This window comes from Neoarius graeffei, chromosome 18, assembly GCF_027579695.1.
Source record: "Neoarius graeffei isolate fNeoGra1 chromosome 18, fNeoGra1.pri, whole genome shotgun sequence".
Lineage (NCBI taxonomy): Eukaryota > Metazoa > Chordata > Actinopteri > Siluriformes > Ariidae > Neoarius > Neoarius graeffei.
The window spans coordinates 31,077,784-31,091,585 of NC_083586.1; the positions used below are offsets into that span (position 1 = coordinate 31,077,784).

The 13,802-nt window shown below is 38.4% G+C and overlaps 2 protein-coding genes across 2 annotated transcripts in view; one reads left to right on the plus strand and one right to left on the minus strand.

Annotated features, from left to right (window-relative positions):
- cd247 (CD247 molecule) overlaps window positions 1-8,025 on the plus strand; it is a 35,665-nt gene extending 27,640 nt beyond the window's left edge. The window contains exons 3-8 of the mRNA XM_060898682.1: window positions 3,811-3,855; window positions 3,948-4,019; window positions 4,150-4,182; window positions 5,381-5,434; window positions 5,656-5,682; window positions 6,749-8,025. Of these exons, the coding sequence (XP_060754665.1) occupies window positions 3,811-3,855; window positions 3,948-4,019; window positions 4,150-4,182; window positions 5,381-5,434; window positions 5,656-5,682; window positions 6,749-6,817 (300 nt within the window). The 3' untranslated portion in view covers window positions 6,818-8,025. The remainder of the gene's footprint in view (window positions 1-3,810; window positions 3,856-3,947; window positions 4,020-4,149; window positions 4,183-5,380; window positions 5,435-5,655; window positions 5,683-6,748) is intronic.
- A 3,699-nt stretch (window positions 8,026-11,724) lies between these two features.
- The window catches only part of LOC132866099 (POU domain, class 2, transcription factor 1-like), a 59,030-nt gene continuing 56,952 nt past the window's right edge, over window positions 11,725-13,802 (minus strand). Inside the window, exons 13-14 of the mRNA XM_060898680.1 lie at window positions 12,667-12,758; window positions 11,725-12,550 (exon numbers count right to left, since the gene is read on the minus strand). Coding sequence (XP_060754663.1) covers window positions 12,288-12,550; window positions 12,667-12,758 — 355 coding nt within the window. The 3' untranslated portion in view covers window positions 11,725-12,287. The remainder of the gene's footprint in view (window positions 12,551-12,666; window positions 12,759-13,802) is intronic.

Consider the following 13,802-nt stretch of genomic DNA (forward strand, 5'->3'; position numbering starts at 1 on the left):
TAAAAACATGTCAGAAAATTTAAAAATTAGTCTTATTTGACACTAGAGACTCCTCCCAAAAATGCTAACTAGATGTCTTGTAAAACACACACAAACCCCCTTCACCATATAATCAGCTCAAACTCTTAAAGCTGGACTGCCTTTCAGATTTTTCAAGTATAGGTCATAAAAAGAATTTTCCCTAACACCCGATTATTTTTGTTTAGTGGACCGAAAGCTACTGAATTCGAATCACAGACTCCCAATTTATTTTTTTTTTTTAAATAGGACAATTAATGAATTTAGCGCCAAGTGGTCCTAAATTCTCCACTATTTTTTCCTGCTTCACCATGACACAATACAAGATACTACGTCATGCATCACATGGTGGGCTTTCCCCTGTTCACGCAAGGCATTGTGGGATACAAATTTGAAACAGGAGAGAAAAATGGAGGACGCGAGTGTGCGAATGAAACGTGAAAGACCGACTACAGTAACGGAAAGCGAGAAGAAAAGACAGTTATATACAAAGGAAAGGAAACGTAGAACCAAACTAATAAATATCGGCGGTCAGCGAGCACCTCGGTGTGATCAGCTGTTCGTTTACTGACAGTGATGGAACTGTCAGTGCACGGTCAAAGTACTGTAAACCTGTAGATGCCAGCTGCTGTAAAACCCAAAATAAGAAGCAAGTAAACCTGCGCATGCGCACACAGACTTCCTCTGTCTGCTTGACTGCGCAAAGCGAACGATTTCATGCACATTATTTGCTAGGGAATCCCCTCAAATTAAATAACTTCCCAGCCACATAATGGCCTTTTTTTTTTTTTAAATATTGCAGAAATAAACATATCACAATGACCAAATTTCAGAGGGAACTAAATTTCACTGATTTTATGAAATCAAAAGGCCGTCTAGCTTTAAAGGTGACATACAATGATTATACCCCTTTTCTACAAGGAAATCAGTGGAGAAAAAATAGGTACTTCTTAAAGGTGACATATGATACCCCATAAAAAAAAACAAAAACACTGATTTGATTAAAAAGCCCTGTTCCTTTAAATGATAATGAGCCACTGCTCACCCCACCCCTCTTCCACCAACCAAATCAGGTAGCACTTTCCTCATGAATATTCATTTCACAAAGGCATGAGCAGAGATACTTAGATGAGGGGGTGGGTTAATGCTAATGAGCTCCACTTGTGATGTAGAAAGGGGAGTCAAATCTGAACAGCTTGTTGAAGCTCATGTTTTCTGAAATAGGAGCCCAAAGAAACTACCTGGGTGGCTTATTTCAGAGTTTGTGGGTTGATAAACTCCAGCTACTCAAATGTGTGCGCGCACAAGCATTGAAAAAGTGAGCTTTTCATAATATGACCCCTTCAAAAATATTTATTTCTATAAAAATGATAACATATTAGAACAAGTGCACTGATACAAGTTCAGGTTCAAGTTATTAGTCACATACACAATGTCCGTGAAATGTTTTCCTACTGTGCTCTCTCCATCCCGTTGTACAAGAATATACATCCACTTATCAGCCATAACATTACATTAACACCATTTTATAACATTATGACCACTGATCAGTGAAGTGAATAACATTACAGTGGCACCTGTTGAGCGGTGGGCTATATTAGGCAGTAAGAGAAAAAACAGTCGAAGTTGATGTGTTGGAAGCAGGAAAAAATGGGCAACCGTAAGGATCTGATACCCCTTTTCCACCAAATCAGTTCCAGGGCTGGTGCTGGTTCACAACTCGTTCAACTTGCGAGCCAGCTGAGAACCAGTTTGCTTTTCCATAGCTCGCAGTGCTAAGAGAAGCCACGTCATTACGTCGCTGTATGTGTCAGTTACGCCGTTGTATACGTCATTACGTCGCTACGTTTGCATAAACCTTGGCGCGAATATCGAAGCAAAAACAACACAGAAGAAGCAGCAGCAACAACAACAACAATAATAATAATGGCTGACTTCGCGTTTGTACAGCTGCTGCTTCTCGTCGCTTAAAAATGGCGATCTTTCGCGGTCTTGTTATTGTTGTTGGTCTTAACAACTCCGCCCCCCCGCTGACGTAAGCGGTTCTTTCCTCTGGCCCAGCAGAGAGTTGGTGCTAGCCTGGAACTGGTTTTTCTGGCCCCAGAGCCAATTCTTTGTCAGTGGAAACAGAAAACCCGGTTCCAAACTAAGCACTGGCCCTGAACCAGCCCTGGAACTGCTTTGGTGGAAAAGGGGCATGAGTGACTTGGACAAGGGCCACATTGTGATGGCTAGATCAGTGTTTATCAACTAGTGGGCCACGCAGCGCAATCTAGTTGGTTGCAATTTTTTTTTTCCAAAGTTGAAGCTAATTTTTAGTAGGGTACAATTGTTGGATTGCATCCAATGTTGCATCTGCCTCATTAGATATGCAAAACATGAAGTGGTGGTCAGCTAAGCTCACGGTTCTCAAAACATTACTATAACTGGGGTGCCTTGCTAGTCGTTATGTGTTGCCCGACGCTTGTGTTGTTTTGCTGTACACAAAAATGGCAGTAAGTTCTTGTGTTAATCGCCCAGACTCCACTTTTGGATCATTAATCCCTTTTGACTGAGAATGCCCTGCATGCATGTTTTTTTGTTGGCTGCTGGCACATCCAAACAGTTTTAAATACAATACCTACAATTAAAAACAGTTTTTTTTTATTGCATTTATTTAATTCCTGGATTCCCATCTGTAACAGGGAGTGATGTTGCATCCCATTAATACACTTTACAGTACATTAGATTATTAGATTCTAATAGAATAGATGAGCCAAAATAATTGAGGATCTTCTTTAATGCCTCTACGTGTTACAAGTATGAATAGGTAGGTCTTACAGTAGAAAAGGTTGAGAACCCATGGGCAAGATGACTGGGTCTGAGCATCTCCAAAATGGCACATCTTGTAGGGTGTTCCTGGTATGCAGTGCACTGGTTACTACCTACCAAAAGTGGTCCAAGGAAGGACAACCGGTGAACGGGTCATATGGTCCAATCCCACAGAAGAGCTACTGTCGCACAAACTGCTGAAAAAGTTAATGCTGACACCTTTCTGTTTTAACCAGCATTAACATTTAGCCCATTTTTCCTGCTTCCAACACAACTTCAAGAACTGACTGTTCTCTTGCTGCCTAATATATCCCACCGCTTAACAGGTGCCACTGTAATGAGATAATTAATGTTATTCACGTCACCTCTCAGTGGTCATAATGTTACAGCTGATCGGTGTACACAGTGCAAAAGGTTTTAGAAAAGTGTCCCAGAGGTAGTCATAATATAATATATGAATGTAACATTAGCATGAACTATCAAAAAGTACATGTAGTAAATGTAGATTTGAATAAAATTAATATATGAAATGTAAATAATATACATGTAGTATGAATAAATATAGTATAAACATAACTACTAATGTAACGTACACATGTAATATAGGACAACTATAAAGATAAGCATATATGCAGAGCTGCGTTGATCCGTTATCTGGTGTTTGAGGTGATTTGGTGGCACGGCCTCAGAGGTGAACCTTAAAGAGGTGAACCTTAAAGCCAGAAAAGCCATGCGGTTATCGAAAATTAAATCAACACCTTCCAGCCAATCAGAATCAAGAATTCAACAGCGCTGTGGTATAAAATATAATAAGATGCACTTGAGGAATCCTTCCATAAAGATTAGACAGATTGATGTTTGCACACATAATAGTGAATACTGCAAAAGGGGACTGCGTCAAGCATGTCTTAAACTACTATTAGTTATTCATTAAAAAAAAATGTCAAATTAACAGTTGATTTTTTTTCCCCCCTTAATCAGTGCTGCAAGCCTAAAGGTAAAATGCAGACGGACTCGACCTACGCCGTGAGTATTATTTACTGCTGTTGATCATCTTTATACTATTTAAAATCAAATCAATCGATCATGTGTTTAACATGTGACTTACTTTGACAAAGTCTTTAAGCGGACATCAGTCCACTTACGACGGTTTGAGAGGGAGAGATCCTGAAACGGGACGGGCCCGTGGGGTGAGTCAGACACTCTGATTTTAGCTTTGACTCCGTGATCTGCTACACTGTAAATATCATCCTGCATGTGATGCTTAAATGTAATGATTAGGCTTAATAAAACACTCTTTCGCTCGTGCTGTGTGTGCAGGGTCGCAAGCAGACAGATGATGACACGTATACGGTAAGGCCCCTCTCAGCAACAGCACTTTACCCATAATCCTTTCAAGTGTGAGATGATTGTACTATCAGATAATGAGAGTGAAGGAAAAGGGGGGGGAAAAAAAAAAAAAAAAGACATTTCCTGATATTAGACACCAGCAAAGCAAGTTGATGTTAAAAACGAGGGTGTTAAAAAAAAAAAAAAAAAAACTGATTGAGACGTGACATTTATGATGAAAAGAGGTGATAATACAGTAGCGTGTATGTTCAAAACATTCGAAAGCACAATTACTCATTAATAAATTATCAGTCAGGTAAATCAAGTGTGAGATGATTGTACTATCAGATAATGAGAGTGAAGGAAAAGGGGAAAAAAAAAAAAAAAAAAGACATTTCCTGATAGACACCAGCAAAGCAAGTTGATGTTAAAAACAAGGGTGTTAAAAAAAACCTGATCGAGACGTGACATTTATGATGAAGAGGTGATAATACAGTAGCGTGTATGTTCAAAACATTCGAAAGCACAATTACTCATTAATAAATTATCAGTCAGGTAAATCAAGTGTGAGATGATTGTACTATCAGATAATGAGGGTGTTACAAAAAAAAAAAGAAGACATTTCTTGGTATTAGACACCAGCAAAGTGAGTTGATGTTAAAAACAAGGGTGAAAAAATCTGCTGGAGAGTATTATAATAAATAATAATACAGTACTGTGCATGTTCAAAACTTTCAAAAGCACAATTACTCATTAATAAAATCAACTGTTCGGTAAAAGGTGAAGTACAGCATCAATGACTTCTCGTTATACTAGAAACGAGGAAAAGAAAAAAAAATTCCTACTGATACTTTTAGCTACTGATAGTAAATTAAATCAATCAACACCACTTCTTCTCAGCAAGGAACGTGGTTAAACATTTGCTACGGCTAATTAACAACTGCTTTAATCCTAAAAATATTAGTTGGTATGATCATACTTCCAATACAATAGCATATAGTCTAGCTGAATAATAATAAAGTAAAATAAATAAATAAATAAAATGAAAAACACAATAGTACAAATATTTAACAATAACGATTTGTAGAAGTTTTTTTTTTTAAATGTAAAACCTTTTAGCCAAAATATACCTTTAAAAAAGACAAAATTAACTTTGTACTTTGTTACTTTCCACCTCGGAATATGATTTTTTTTTCTTTAACGGACTTGATTTTATTCACAGCGTCTGAGGGATAAAACCGAGGACACGTACAAAGAGATCCAAGTGAAGAAAGATGTAAGTGTAGATCGACTGATGTTTCCACTTCTGTCTTTATTCAAGTAATGAGTTATTTGAAGCTACACACTTGTGTATTCAGCACGCACGTTTTAAAATTAGCTGCAACTGTTTCTCTGACATGAGGCAGACAAATTAAGATGTGATGATTGCAGAAAAAAAAAAAAAAAAAAAAGTGTGGTTTTGTCTCATAGCCATTTTGTGTGTTTATCTTTTCACAGCGTCGACCCAATGATCAGGTTTACCAGGTGGGCAAATGGCATTTTTTTCCCCCTTCAAGGAACATGTACACTTTTTTTTTTAAATTGTAGCAATTAATACATAATGACTAGCTTATTATATATGAAAATATTCACTAATTACAAGAACTGATTGTTCTTTGGGATGACTGAACAGGAGAAGAGAGTTGTTAATGGTGAAACTATCTAATATACTATGGTACTAAAAAATTTGAAGCTATAAGATTTACTAATGAATGCTGTGACGTTTACAAAATACTTAAAATATATCAGTTCTCTAATCAAGTGACTGAACCTTAAAGGAACAGTCCACCGTATTTCCATAATGAAATATGCTCTTATCTGAATTGAGACGAGCTGCTCCGTACCTGTCCGAGCTTTGCGCGACCTCCCAGTCAGTCAGACGTGCTGTCACTCCTGTTAGCAATGTAGCTAGGCTCAGTATGGCCAACGGTATTTTTTTGGGGCTGTAGTTAGATGCGACCAAACTCTTCCGCGTTTTTCCTGTTTACATAGGTTTATATGACCAGTGACATGAAACAAGTTCAGTTACACAAATTGAAACGTAGCGATTTTCTATGCTATGGAAAGTCCGCACTATAATGACAGGCGTACTAACACCTTCTGATATCAATGTGCTGCCGAAGCGCGCAGAAGGTGTTAGTACGCCTGTCATTATAGTGCGCACTTTCCATAGCATAGAAAATCGCTACGTTTCAATTTGTGTAACTGAACTTGTTTCATATCACTGGTCATATAAACCTATGTAAACAGGAAAAACGCGGAAGAGTTTGGTCGCATCTAACTACAGCCCCAAAAAATACCATTGGCCATGCTGAGCCTAGCTACATTGCTAACAGGAGTGACAGCGCGTCTGACTGCGTCTGACTGACTGGGAGGTCGCGCAAAGCTCGGAGAGGTACGGAGCAGCTCGTCTCAATTCAGATAAGAGCACATTTCATTATGGAAGTACGGTGGACTGTTCCTTTAACATCTATTACAAAATATTCAGTAACCGTCATCTGTCGTAGCATATCAGGATATGTTCAACTTCAACTAATTTTGTCTCTCTCAGGGTCTGAGTACTGCGACTAAGGACACCTACGACTCCCTGCACATGCAACCTCTGCCTCCTCGTCGCTAAAGCAATGGTCTAATCAATTATTATTCATCCTCATATAAATAACGATATTTCCCATAACCACATGGCTTCATTCAACTCTTCACTATACAGTAGACCCTTTTGGTGTTGGTTGTTTTCACAAGTGTGTCTCGCCATTGGGGAAAAATTTTTTACAGCTTTCGTTATTGTTTACAATATTCTTAGTTTGAATTATTCATCTTTCGTTATAAAAGTAATCAAGAGGACATCAGAAATGACATTTCATTTTCCTGTTTTAAACAAACTGCCATGTTCAGTCTATTAGTGAGCTGTTTATGGTCCCTTTATATTCATTGGGTCTCTTAGAAGAATAACAGCTTTTCAATCATTACTGGGGGGAAAAAAAAGCGCTCAAGATGTAAAGAAGTTTTCTAGCTTCACACTATTTGGAGACAAACGTTCATGAGCATGATCATTCCGATACAAACTATAAAAAAAACACAGTGTACATAGTAACGGATACTTTACAGTGATGAGTCTTCAGCTCGTAGCTTTTATTCCTGCTCTCATACCTGTTCACGTTATTATTTGTTTGGAGGTCGACTCCGAGGTGTCTGATGCTAAAACATCACTTTATGACTACTTTCTATCGTACATTACTGCATTTCTCCGGAGTAATATATTTGTAGAAACTTTCTGTAAGTTTTTTTTTTTAATGTTTAAAAAAAAAAATCTAAAAAAAAAGTAACCAATTTGTTACGTCCTTGATCAACCGTTTATTTTATCTGCATCACTGTATCTTACAAAAATCCAACTAAAGGTAAGATTAGAGCAGCTCATTTGGATATTCAGAAAAAAATCTGCTTTAAAAAAAAAAAGCAGTTTTTCAAACAGATGTAAAAAATTTTTCCCCACTTACATGTATATAGAAAAAGTACATACGAGGTGATTTTCTTCCTTTACACACAGGGACTCATTAATAAACCTGTTGTGCTGCAGTTTATTTCTGTATTTCATGTCACGTGGTACGATGTAAAGTGACGTGTTTCATGTGGTACATGGTTTTCCATATGACTTGGATATTGAGCAAAAGCACCAAGAATGGAAGAAGAAAAAAAAGTTTCCATCCACCCAAAGCTGAAGTCACCGTCGTCTTTTGTAGATTTCAGATTTCTTCGAGCGATACTGAGAATGTGTATTTTCTATGAAATTGTTTTTCTTTACATATAAAAAGGATTCGTGTGTCTGTATCTTCTTGGAGCAGTGTTTACTTTTTCAACTCATACACCGAGACATGACATTATGTTAACACATTAAAAAAAGTTTAATGATATATTTATACTTATATACACACGCGCGCACACACAACTACAATATTTTCCATATTAACAGAAACAGACTACACAATAGGACACACAGTAGACTACAACATTAATGACCTAAGTGTGAGTTAAAATACATTTTTCCATCCAGATCAAATTTAAACAGTAAATGATTCTGTAAAAACGCCCGCCCCTTCCTTAAAAAAAAAAACCCAAACCTTTCTGTACAGTAAAATAGAGTGAACAAACCATGCTCTTGATAGCGAAAGGTTTAAATCCTTGCAGTAGAAAAGATAAACGTTGATTAAAGATTAAAAAACAGGACTTGTAAGCAAAGCGTTAGAGAGAGAGAGAGCGAAAGAGAAAATCTTTGGTTTTGTATCCAGAACACATTAAAAACATCGACTTTGGAAAAAGCTCATGAGAATCAGTGTTAAGAATAATGCCAAGCGTCAGTATGAGATGATCCGATTACTCTTCTGTATTATGAAATGAGAAAACACAGTGTATTGTTGATGCTTCCTAAGGAAAGCCAGAAACGGCTGTGCTTACATCACACACTATGAGAAGTCTTTGGTATTTTTCTTGTGGGACTTTTTCCAAGATGACGTGTGAACACACAAACTGGAGAGGAATGAAGTGAACCTGAAGCACAAGAAAGTCGCTAATAAGGCAAAACTCCTCATTTGTGAGAAATATTGCTTCCTAGTATTGAGTTGAACAAAATCCTAAAATCAGACCCAGACAAACAGGACAGCACACGGATCCTAAACTAGGTTTACAGTAGACTGGTACGACGATGGAGCAAAAGTTCATTCCGAGATCCACAGCGATATGAAGTGTCAGCGTGTCAAAAAACGACCCATGTTTTTCTAATTTTGCTGTAAATACAATCCTTAACTTAAAGGAGTACGCCACCCCCAGGTGAAATTGAGTCAGTCCCTAGAGTTGGATGAGTGAGCCAAAGCGTTTTGTAGCTGACCCAGCCATTGCCCTGATCTAGAAACGCCCCAGTTAGCTTAGCTTAGCGTAGTCGCTGTAATCCGGTGTCTCCAGATAGCATTGTCGTTGCAAAAGTGAATCAAATAACTCAAGATTTTTTATAATTATTTCTCATGACCTGTACATTCACATCGAGTACACATCAATGCAAATTAACACGAAGGGATTTACTAGACCAATTTATATCTGGAACTATTTTCGGCCACAGCACAGGCAAAGCACAGCTGCAGGCGCAAAGACACCACGCAGCACCTGAAAACCCTCAACTTCCGTCAATACACCAGCGTGACTACCAAGTTCTCTGCTACTAGCAGTGCTGCCAGATACTGCTGACATTTTCCAGCCCAAAATATGTTCAAAACCCACCAAAATGCACTTGAAACCGCCCAATCTGGCAACACTGGCTACTAGGCTGACACTGACAGGTGCTGCGTGGTGTCTTTGCGCCTGCAGCGGTGCTTTGCCTGTGCTGTGGCTGAAAATAGTTCCAGATATAAATTGGTCTAGTAAATCCCTTCGTGTTAATTTGCATTGATATGTGTACTCGATGTGAATGTACAGGTCATGAGAAATAATTATAAAAAATCTTGAGTTATTTGATTCACTTTTGCAACGACAATGCTATCTGGAGACACCGGATTACAGCGACTACGCTAAGCTAAGCTAACCGGGGCGTTTCTAGATCAGGACAATGGCTGGGTCAGCTACAAAACGCTTTGGCTCACTCATCCAACTCTAGGGACTGCAGGGACTGACTCAATTTCACCTGGGGGTGGCGTACTCCTTTAACGTATCCATTATACTGTTGGATGCATTAGTTTACAGCTGATTTCCGCCAAACTTGATTTTCTGTCATGGTGATACCTTTCTCTCGATTGGTTGCACCATATTTAAACAAAGGACCCCTTGATATAAAGATAATTAACTGTCGATTTAAAATATCCAATAAAACAAGATTTTTTTTTTTTTAACCACCTGGACTCATTTTGTAGTGACACGCCCCATATGTGCTTTTTAAAAAAAAAAGTTCTACAGTTGACACTATGCTCTACCAGAACTTCACGGACCACACAAATCGTCGTCATTTCTACCCGCAGTGCTTGCTTCCGAGATGCCCTATAGGCTAGCTTACTTCAAATAAAAAGATCTGCTTAACGAGTTTCTCTAATAAATTCTTTTCAAACTTCCTCTGCTACTGCACTATTGTGTCATCTTATATTAGCAAATGTTACATTCTTATACTATAATCACTAAAAGCAGGAAATCTGTCCAGTCTTGAACATGGTTCCAGCTCTCGTCTACAGCGTAGCAAGCACGTTATGCTGTATAATCCGAACAACTAACGATATAAAGAGTAAAACTATTTCCGTGACACCCGACATGAGAATCATCATCCACAGCGGAAAACAAAGGAACGTAGAAAGAATTTCCTTTGGCAAGTCAGAAAAGAACTATAATAGTAGTACTTCCAGTGCAGTAGTATTTTTTTTTTTAAAGTATCCATTACCAAAATTAGCAATATGAAATCTCTGCTTAATGCCGACATTTTCTTTTCCTTAGCGTTTACACGAAAACCTGATTATTTTGCAGCGTTTTGAGCATTTTGAGAACTGCATAGTGTTGGATAACTTTGGCGCCAAGTTTGATGAAGGCTCTAAACATCCAGTGGTGAGAAATGAATACTTCGTTATTCTCTAGAAGCTCAGACAGTTTCTAGGTAGAACAGTAAGTAGTTTGGCTGTAATTTGAGCCCGAAACCTCTTTTTATTCAACTACAAATAATGAGCATTAACTACATTTTAATTTATCCATCCCCCCCATTGTGTGTGTCGGTATTACACTTCAATATCAAACGCTGAGGTATTACTACAAAACTGTGTTCGCTATAAAAGCAAAAGGTTGAGCATGTGTTGCGTCACTACTCACAGATGATGGTGAATGGAGGACATTCAGAACAAACTGGATCTGCTCACCCTATTCAGTGACTTGCTGGTCTTGCACATGTAGTTGTGTATATCTACATCCACTTTGGTCGAAGCTTTTCATATCAGATCTACGCACCTCAACACCTCGCCTCAGTCCACAAAGGTTACGTCTGAGAGAATAAAGCCATGTATATTAGTTTAGCAGTTACTCCATACTTCGACAAATATCCTAACTAACTGTTACAGTGTGCAAAGCTACATTGCTGACGTTTCTCAATAAAATGAACAGACATTTGGTTTAGCCATTACCAAAAGAAAAAAGGCTGGCGTCAGCAAACACCCCCCGCCAAAAAACCCCCAACAACCCCGAAACAGACCAGAGTGGAGTTCAACTTAATCTGATGAGTTATCATATACAATGGGATGCGTCATGCCATTCGAAGCATTCTCTCTTCAGAACCTGTATCTAATGTGCTACTACTTCTCCCTTCTACATGAAACTTCATGAATCAGTGCTGTTCGTAGACATCAGCCCTCAAGGGTTGCACTAAAAGTAAGATCAGTGTTTGCAGACAAGTGTTGGACAGAACAAAGACTCCTTGCACTGCTCGTAAAGAGACCCAGCTTTAAATCAGAGCCTCAGATTTATTATTACTAGGTTTTAAAGCCTTCTAACCGTGTTCATAAAGTGATACATTAGTTAGAACAATAGATTTATTTTTAAAAGCCTGCAAAAAACATCTACTGAGACACAACTTAAAGCATAAAATATATGCAATGATCTTGGTTAGAAATCTGAAATACGGACCTGCACAACAGACCCAGAAATAAAGAGAACCTTGCACAAAGGGGATTAGAAAGTCCTTTGTGACCCATAATCTCATTTAAGGACGATTAACGTGATATCAAAATCTCACATTTTTGGTTCAGTCAAACATTACTTTTGAAGAGATTGATTTCAGGAAGGAAAAGAAAAAAAAAATAATAATCCCACAACCCATGCAAAAATAAAGTCAAGAAAGATTCCAACTGCCTCCTCAGCATGTGCCAAAATCAGTACAACTATACCATCAAATAGTTTCCATAAAGGCTCGGAAACAACTGCTAAAGACAGACAGCTGGTTTGTCCAAAAAAAAAAAGGGTAACAAAGTCTCCTGGCACAAGGATAAAAAGTCATAGTTATAATAAAACATCTCAATATTTGGTAGTAGCAAAGGGATTAAATAAAGTCTAAAAAGAGTGAGGGGGGGAAAAGCAAATGTTCATTGAGCCTTGGAGGCCACAGTGATGCTTTTGACTGGCACAGAGCTCTGGTGTGCATCACCAGTAACCTGTAGGTTGAGAGCCCCGCCCCCAGCTCCGCCTGCTGAAAGGACACCAGTGGGGAGCAGAGACAGGGGCGAGTTGAACAGAACGGGAGTGGTCATGAGATTGGGCGTGGTACTTCCTGCACTGGTGTTGGCAAAGAGCATGTTGCCGTTTCCGTCAATAGAGGTTATGGGTAACGCCCCACCAGATGCAAGAGCTTGGGGAGAGAGAGAGAGATTTAAAAAAACAAAACAAAACCCCAAAGCATTAACCAATATAAAAATAAGATCATTAAAATGTAGCCAAATATAGACATAAATGAAGTTCACCAACCCTGAATAGTGGCCAGTGTGGTGTTGTTCATCAGTGCTGTTGGAGTCAGAGCATTGCTAAGAGATGCTGGAGCTAAGCTTAGCAATGCTCCCCTGAAATGACACATTTAACTATTAACCAAGCACTTACACACACTCCAAACAAGTCAGTTTATTTAAAAAAATAAAAATAAGCATGGATGCAAACGGCGCGCCTTTTGGCGGATGCCGCCTTTTTCACGGCTGTATGGGGGACTTGTATGAATCGTGCAGATCCGATGAGTTTTGTTTTTTTTTTTTTGGGGGGGGGGGGGAGGGCTTGAAGTGTCTGATTATAATTTCATCAAAGTAACTTCCGTATTAAAATTACTAAATAAGCAAATGCAGTTACAGTCCATGAAACACAGAAAGTACAAATATGAGAAGAAAACAAATCAGAAAGCTGTGCACGTAAAGCCAGTTGGCTGCGTGCCATTATCTGCACTTCACTGCACGCACAAGGATTTCCATCAGTCCAACGTAACGGAATTTTGTGTCGCGCCTGGTCTTTTTGCAAGAGGGGTAAGGTGAACCATATTATTTGATCTTCTAATCATATCATTTCTACTATTTGCATTGTGTAATGTTTAGGTAGTCCTAATGTGTCATTACGTCTTATAATAACTATGTCAAGTTCATCTGTAAGACATAGTGCTAGCTAGCACATTAGCGCTACATTTTAGATGATCGTAGCAAAAATACAGGCGGATATTTTTTAACCTTGTTTGTTGCGTCAGGCAGTTTAATAGCATTCTGGATAGACTAGCACTAGGCCTGTAACGATACACCCAACTCACGATTCGATTCGTATTGCGATTTTTGACCCACGATTCGATACACCCATGATTTTTTTAAAAATGTATTTTTAAAAGTAGTAAATTTGACTTATTAACATTTACTTACTTACATTAACTATTTAATAACAAATAATTCAGACCACTGCAGAGAATGAGTAATATGTATGCAAAAATGAACAAATGTATATCCAAAGACTGTTTTATTTCTCAAAATAATACTGTTGAGCCGGAAGCTCTGTTTTTTTCAGTTCTGAAAAAGTCATTTTTCCAAATCGTGTAAATCCGTTAAGATTTTTTTTTGGGGGGGTGGCGCTCTCACTGT